This window comes from Melospiza melodia, chromosome 12 (genome assembly GCF_035770615.1).
Source record: "Melospiza melodia melodia isolate bMelMel2 chromosome 12, bMelMel2.pri, whole genome shotgun sequence".
NCBI lineage: Eukaryota > Metazoa > Chordata > Aves > Passeriformes > Passerellidae > Melospiza > Melospiza melodia.
Genome location: NC_086205.1, coordinates 8,153,273 through 8,161,152, shown reverse-complemented (window position 1 = coordinate 8,161,152; position 7,880 = coordinate 8,153,273). Strand labels below are relative to the sequence as shown.

Sequence of the window (7,880 nt, the reverse complement as noted above, 5' to 3'; positions counted from 1 at the left end):
GAGAAGAGAAGAGAAGAGAAGAGAAGAGAAGAGAAGAGAAGAGAAGAGAAGAGAAGAGAAGAGAAGAGAAGAGAAGAGAAGAGAAGAGAAGAGAAGAGAAGAGAAGAGAAGAGAAGAGAAGAGAGAGAAGAGAGAAAAGAAAAGAAAAGAAAAGAAAAGAAAAGAAAAGAAAAGAAAAGAAAAGAAAAGAAAAGAAAAGAAAAGAAAAAGAGGACCAGGGCCGAGGGGAGCTGCAGGGAGGGTGGCTCGGGCAGAGGCCGCGGGGCCCCGCTCGGATCCGCGCTGCCTGCGCGGGGTTCCGCGGGTGCGGGCGAGGCTCCGCCGCGAAGCCCAGCCCGGGACAGCGCCCGGCCGCGCACCCAAGGCGTGGTGCGCATAACCCCTCGGCCTTTGTTTAATGATTTTATTGAAAGAAGGAGACAGTTGTGGGGAAACAGGTTTGACAAGGAGCTGCATTTCCCCCTCGAGGGAATAGCTTTTTTTCACCTCTCTCTCTCTCTCCCCCCCACCCCCTTTCTTTCTGTTTTTGGTTTCCCTTTGACATCAAAGTCAGTAATCGGTTCATTGCAGTGTCAAGATCATTATTTAATTTATTTATCTCCACGAGTTAAATAGCTACACACCTGCAAGCGGGCGGGAGGGTTGGAGGGATAACACGGCGCAGGGAACGGGAACGAAACGCGGCGAGCAGAGGCTGCGGAGGGGCGAGCGGGGTGGCAGGGGGACGGCGAGGCAGCGAGGAAAAGAGAATGAGAAGCAGGAAGAGAGGGAGAGCAAAGAGAGAGGGAAATAGGAAAAGAGAAAGAGAGAGGGAGAAAGAGAAGGAGAACGGAAGGAGAGAAGGGGAAAATGTGAGATGGAGAGAGAAGGAGAGAGAATTAATAAATAAAGATAAGAAAAGGTTAAAAGGAAAGCAGGAAGGAAGGAAGGAAGGAAAGAGGGGGAAGGAGTGAAAGGGGAAAGAAAGGGGGAAAGAAGAAAGAAGAGAGAGAAAAAGAAAGAAAGAAAGAAAGAAGGAAAGTAGGAAGGAAAGATCCCCGCCAAAGTTTCCAGCCCTGTCTCTGCGCGCTCCCCACCTCGCCCCGCTGTTCCCCGAGGCCGGGCCCCACCGAGCCCGTTCTGCCCGAGGGTGTCCGGGCTCGGGGGTGCGGGGGGTGCCCCAAAGCTCAGCCGCGCTGGGGAGCGGGGCACGGACGCGGGGCCCCCGCTCTGCCCCACGGCCGGCGTGGCCCGGGCGGGCCGGGGCCGGCGCTCCCCCCGCCCGGCTCTGCCTGCGACCATTGTCAGCCTAATGCGGGTGGATGTCGGAGGACACTGAGCTATCGGTGTTATCAGCCGGGCTGACAGCGCCTGTCAGCTGGGGTTACATCAGCGCCCGCCGCCGCCGCGCCGCCCCACGCCGGCCGCATCCAGCCCCGCGTGTCCCAGCGGATCGTCCCGCGGCTCCCAGGCCCTCCCCAAGCCAGCTCCTTTAATTGTCCTCATTTGTAAGGGCCGTTTTGTCATGCTAAACAAGGCTGGAGCAGCCATTCTAACCTCTCCTTTCAGCCCTTTTCTCCTCTCCCCTTTTGTTTACCTTCGCCTGATCTCTCATTTATTTATCTATCTATTCTTCCCCCGCTTACCCTCCCATTCAAGCCCCATGTATGTTAATTGTGTTACGCCGTTTAATTCTAACATCGGTCTCCAAAGAGCACTTAATGAGCAAAGCACATCCAAGCACGCGGCGCTCCGGCTATTCAGCCCTTCCAGACGGATCCTCTGCCTCTTCCCCCTTCCCCTCGCCTCCGCCGAGGGCAGAGCACCCCAAACACCGCTAATTGATCGGCACCAATTCCAAACCGCCGCCAGAACTCCCCTCCCCGCTCCGAATATTCCCTGGCACCGCTAAAACTTCAACGCCGCGGAGGCAACTTGGGAAAAGCCAAATTCCCCGACGGGACGGGATGGGCGGGACAAGGGGGAGCATCCCCCCGTATCCCCCCGGCTTCTCTCCGCTCCATCCCGCCTCTCCGCGAGTTTTCTCCGCTCCTGCCACGTTTCCCCGACGGGCTCCGCTCGGAGCCCGGCCCGGCACGGCTCGGCACGGCTCGGCACGGCTCCGGAGGCGCGGGGAGAGCCGGGGGCTGCGGGCGGGGGTCGCTCCCGTCCCCGGTGTGCGACGCGGGGCTGCGTCCCCGCACTCACAGCACGCACTTGCCTCTGTTTGATGACAGATTGTCTTTATTCAAAACGTCTTTGTTCAACAAATGAAAAGGTTTAACGAGGTAAAATCCTGCCGGATACATCTTAGTTTCTGTTTCTTCTCGCCCAAGACATTGTGAAAACGTATTTGAATTGCCATCGGTTTTTTATTCGGTTTTTCGTTAGTAGTAGTAGTAGTAGTAGTATTAATTTTTTTACAATTCTACTGCCTGACTTCATACCTGACGCTCTGTCTAAAGTAAACTTAGATCTAGTCTCACTGGATCACACAAATTTAAGGACTATCTGTTTTAAATTAAGCAAACACTATCATAGGTTTTAAATATAAATGTTTCTCCCCGTCTTTTTTTTCTTTTTTTTTTTTTTCTTTTTTAACTTTGAAGAGCCTTTTTTTTTTCTGACATGAAAAGCAATTTTACCTAGTAGTACGTGGTGGCAAAATATATATATATTTATATATATATAACACAGCTGATCTCGTTTTTCAATGTGCAAAAAGGAAAAACAACGAGGAAAAAAAAAAATAAAATCAGAGTAAGACCGGGACTTCCCAAAGTCAAGTCCAAGTGACATGAGACCCTGGAGAACTCATAGACATTAAGAGAATAAATAAAAATCGAAACCGCTTCTCTCTCTCTCTTTTTTCTTTTTTTTTTTTTTTTTTTTTTTTTTTTTTTTTGTCTTTTTCTCTTTTCCTCCCCGCTTTGTCCCGAAAGGGCAGTTCAAGGTTCGCTTTGCTTTTCTGTCTTTTAAACACATTTACAACTCTTACAAGCGCCGGGCTCCTATCTGCCCCCGCGATCGCAGATCCCCCCCGAGCTCTCCTGGCGAGCTTTTTTAGGCGAGAGCATCTCCGACGCAGCGTCCGCGTCTGTCCCGGCCCGGCGGCGGGCGGCAGAGTCCTGGTTCGGGCGGCCTTTTTTTTTTTTAATTTTTTTGCTCCTGCAGCTTTTATGTACATGCACACACGGAGGAATCCCAGTTCCAGCTGCCGGCCGGGGCGGGGGGCACACGCACGCACACACACACGCGCCTGCGGGGGTGCCCGTGGGTCGGTGGGTGTGGGTGTTACATGGCAGTCGCGTGTGCTGAAGAATAGGGGTCTATCCCAGTCTTGGTCATGCCTGGGAATAATATGTAGGCAACTGGAGGTTGCAAACTGGAGGCCGACCAAGCGGTACAGTTACATGGCACGACATAGCCCGGGTTAGTTGGCGAGGGGTGAGTGTGGGTGTGTTGGCTGGGGCAGCTCAAGCTGCCGAACGCCCCGTTCTGGTATCCCAAGGTGGAGGCGTAGGGCAGGGTGCTGGTGGCTAAGGTGTGAGGAACCTCAGTCATCTTCTGAATGGCGCTGGAGCTGAACTGGCTGGGGTCAAGTAAGGAGTAAGGTGCTGAGGTGGGAGGCAGGAAAGCCCTGGCCTTCTCCGGGGAGCTCAGCAGCGAGTCAGTGGCCCCCACGGGAAGCCCGGCGGCCTTTAAGGGATCTGTTTCCCCGAGGTAAGGCAAAGGGAAGACATACCTGTCCTTTTTCAGCAGGTTCTTGGGCTTGCGCCGGGGCCGGTACTTGTAGTCGGGATGCTCCTTCATGTGCTGCGCCCGCAGCCGCTTGGCCTCGTCGATGTACGGGCGCTTCTCCGCCTCGGAGAGCAACTTCCACTCCGCGCCCAGCCGCTTGCTAATCTCCGAGTTGTGCATTTTGGGGTTCTCCTGGGCCATCTTGCGCCGTTGGCCGCGGGACCACACCATGAAGGCGTTCATGGGGCGCTTGATGTGGTCGCTGGGCTTGGACATGCTTCGGCCGGGCGGCTCTGCGGGCGGCTCTGCGGGCGGCTCTGCGGGGCGCGGCGGCTGCGGGCGCCGGACGGCGGCGGCACCACGAGCAAGAGGAGGAGGAGGAGGAGGAGGAACGGCGGGAGAAGGCCGGAGGAGCCGGAGGAGCGGCAGGAGCGGGCTCAGCTGATCATCACAGGTCCTCCGCCAAGGCCGTCCCCGGCGGGAGCCGTGCCGGGGCGGGGCGCGGAGCGGGGCGCGCAGCGGAGGCCCGCGGGGCCCGGCGGGCACTAGGCGGGCGGGGAGCCGCCGGGCGCAGCACCGGGCCGGCGGTGGGGACGCGGGGCGGTGCGGGGCAGTTCAAAGGCGCGGGGCTGCGGCGGGCAGGCTGACATAGCGGCAGGGCGGTCACAGTGCGGCCGGGCGCCCAATCAGCGCGGAGGGGGCCCGCTTAAAAAGAGAGGGAGAGAGGAAGGGCGAGAGGAAGAGGAGGGGAGGGGACAGAGGAGGGAGGAGGAGGAAGGAAGGAGGGGACAGGAGGACCCCCCCCCCCCCCCCATACACACCCCCCGCCTTCTAACGCGCGGATTAAAAGGAAAGCTTTTGTGAGTTGCTCCGCAGCTGTGGAGGAAGGGGGAAGGAGAAGGGGGTCGTCCCCATCTTCCTCATCCTCCCGCATCCCTGGGGTGCGCGGAGCGGGGCCGGTCCCGGCGCCCTCCAGGCTCCGCCGCCGCTGCCGTCGGGGCTGCGAGCTCTGCGCTCCGCCGTGCGCCCGCCGCTGTCCGCTGCCCCCGCCTTCCCTTCCCTTCCCTTCCCTTCCCCGCGCTCCCGGCCGCTCTCCCGCTTCCCCAGCCCCCGCCCTCCCCGCTCCGCAGCCCCGCTTAACCCCGGGAGCCGGCCCGCGTCCCGGCTTGCTTTGAATAATTGCCTGCCTCCCGCGAAACGCCCGTGGGGAAAATATTTATTAAATGGAAACAATTGTCCCGGCTCCCGGGGGGGACCGCGTTTGTTCCGGGCTTATTGGTTTTTAGCACCTGCTTTGGTTAACAAACCTGCTCCGAAAAAGCCCCCCGGGCCGCCCCCTGCCCCCGCCCGCCCGCGCCCGACAGCGAGCGGGGACAGAAACGAGATATCGGGGGGGACTCCCGGCCCGGCCCCTCCGGGGTCCCCCCCGCTCCTCTCGGCCCGAAACTTCGCCTCCTGCCCGAGGGGAGCCGCCGCCGCTGCCGCTCCGTGCCGGGCCACCGCTCCCGGGGGGCTCCCGGCTCCCCCACCCCGTCCAAATAATATTAATAATAATAATAGAATAAACCATCTTCGCCCTTATTTCCTCCTTCTTCGCAATAAATGACTTTCATCTCCCGGCAGAGCCCTGTGCGTGCGGAGCCGGGGAGGAGGAGGAGGAAGATGAGGAGGAGGAAGAAAAAAGGGGCCGAGGATGTGGAGTCCGCTCACCTGGACGGGGCCGGCAGCGCCCGAAGCTTTGGCTCTGCTGCCGCCGGCCCCATCCCAGAGGCTTTTTTCGTTGCGCCCAGAAATGCGCCACGAATTTCCCAGCCCGCACCGGGACCCCCTTGCCCAGAGCGGGACCTCCCCGGGCGGGATCCTCCCGGCTTCTCCCTCGGGGAAATTTGTCCCCATCCATCGCAGGGTGGGATCCCCCCGCTATGGCACCGCTTCTTCCTCGGGCAAATCGGTCCCCATCCATCCCAGGGTGGGATCCTCCGAGCTCCTCCCCACCCCCAGCCCCGCTGATGTTTGTAGGGGACCCGCAAACAATAAAAGGGGGGTTCAGGCGACCCCTTCCTGCAGCTGTCCCCACAGGGTCACCCGCGACGTGTCCCGTTCTCGGGGACCCCCGTGCCACGCGTGGTCCCGGTGACACGGGACTGGGGTGCCCAAGCAAGCGCTGTTAGCCCCGACAGGCACCCACGGGCTCGGCCGTGGCCGTGGCAGGGGTGACACGCGTGGAAACTTCTTTTTTACCCCGCTTTTTCCGTGGAATCAGAGCTATGGGCAGCCCGAGCTGCCGCGCTCAGCATCCTCGGGGGAAACCGCCTGGAGCCGCTGCCCCTCTCCCCAGCACCGCCTGCTTCCCCCTCCGACGGTAAAAACACAGAACTCCCTTGGCTTTTATTGTTTCTTTTCAAATTCTTCGAAGGAGGGGGGGAGAAATTGTATCGCTCGTCATCCCTCGGCAAGATTAAAGGAGAGGAGCCGGGCGTCGTTGTCAAAAATCCGGGCGGCAAAATGGTTCGGGAGGGAGCGATGGCTCGCAGGCTCTGCCTGCTCCCGAAAAGTCTTTGCAATCAGTTAATGCTGCTTGGCAATATTAATGATAAAAAATCGGCTTTCATTGGCTGCTGCCTCGCCGTGCTGCAGCACACACGCTCCAGCAGCTCGGGGCATTTCGGGCTCCCGTTTGTTCATTTACATCCCAATAAGTGCCCTCGCTTAAAAAAAAAAAAAAAAATAGGAAAAGAAAGATTTCCTTCGAGATTCCAACGCTTCCATCCTTAAATAGTTAAATACGTCCATTTCCCCCCTAAATCCTTTGTCCCGGAAGGGTATCTACTGCACTAGTACACTTGGATTTTATAAACTTTGTACCCTTTGGGGGTTTTGGGTTTTTTTCCTTGGGGATGGCAGCAATTTGCAGGGCGGTGACTGAAATAAATTTCTCCTCACCAGCTTGTTTAGACACCAAAACTAATGGTGCGATTATTATTCCTGAATGATATCATGGTAATGCAGAGAGATAAGAATGGCCTGATAGGGAAACATTAAAATTATATTCTTGGAGATAGTTCATTTGGAGGAACTTTAAATTAGATGAGATCATGTAGCCCGAGATCCAGTATCAGCATAAATAGAGCTGTATTTCTGCCTTCAGCCTCCTCCTCCTCCTCCTCGCGGGAATCACGGTCGGGTTTGTAACTGCCAAAAGTGAGAGGTGAAGAGCATCTAGAATCTGAAAATACCCCCGATCCAAACTTTATTTAGGAAATCATGGATCTTTAAATAACTTTATTATTTTTATGCTTCGGGCACTGGGAAAGGGAGGGGATTTTTAATTGATTTTTAATTGAAGGAAGCACGTTTTGGAGAGACTTTCAGGCTTCTGGGGCTTTTCAGAGGCACTGAGGATGCAGGTCCTGCTTGCTGTTCTGTGGGACCTGGTGAGACTCCCACCACCAGGAATGATTTTTCCAAATACCCAGAATTAGCTCAGTGCACAGGCATTGCCAGGGATGATTTTGTTCCTGCTTTTCCCCTCATACCTGGTTATTTTACATGCAAGTGCACACATACATTTCGTTATGCGTGTGCCACATATTAAAAAAGACCATTTTAATCACATGCCATCAAATAATATTTTCTGGGAGAGATATATAGAAAATATATGCACAGAGCAACTCATCTGGGCAGCAGCACTGATGTGTTCACAGATACTGTGCAGAACAGACTGGATACCTACAGGTTATTCTTTCTGCGTTTTCACAGTGTTTCTTGCTCAGTTTCATCCCCCCAACCCTGAAAAAGGCATTTATTCAACTCCAGCTATGAACAGGTACAGGGATGCAGCCTCCTGCATGGAGAGATTTAATGGAGCAGGTCACTGCCCTGTGCAGCCCTGACAGAAGAAGGGAGCAGTGATGGATGTGGCAGATTGGATCATCCCGTGCTGCCCAACAAGAGATGCTCCCTGGGAAGGCACCACCTTCCTGGAGAACAACTTGCTTCAAAACTAAAGATTCCCCCCGGATTAGGACCTGAGGCAGAAGTTTACAGCCCTTCCCAAACTTCATTTTTGTTCTGCACATTTTATCCCTGTGTGATTCCCATCCCACCCTTTCCTTCAGCACGGTGCCCTGCGTGTTCAGCTCCCATTCCTCGCAGGTGAT

The 7,880-nt window shown here is 56.1% G+C and overlaps 1 protein-coding gene across 1 annotated transcript; it reads right to left on the bottom strand.

Annotated features, from left to right (window-relative positions):
* Positions 1–3,252: 3,252 nt before the first annotated feature.
* On the bottom strand, positions 3,253–3,998 carry SOX14 (SRY-box transcription factor 14). Its single transcript, XM_063166405.1, has one exon. The coding sequence runs from the start codon at positions 3,994–3,996 to the stop codon at positions 3,274–3,276; it is 723 nt and encodes a 240-aa protein (XP_063022475.1). The 5' UTR covers positions 3,997–3,998; the 3' UTR covers positions 3,253–3,273.
* Between the last annotated feature and the right edge of the window lie 3,882 nt (positions 3,999–7,880).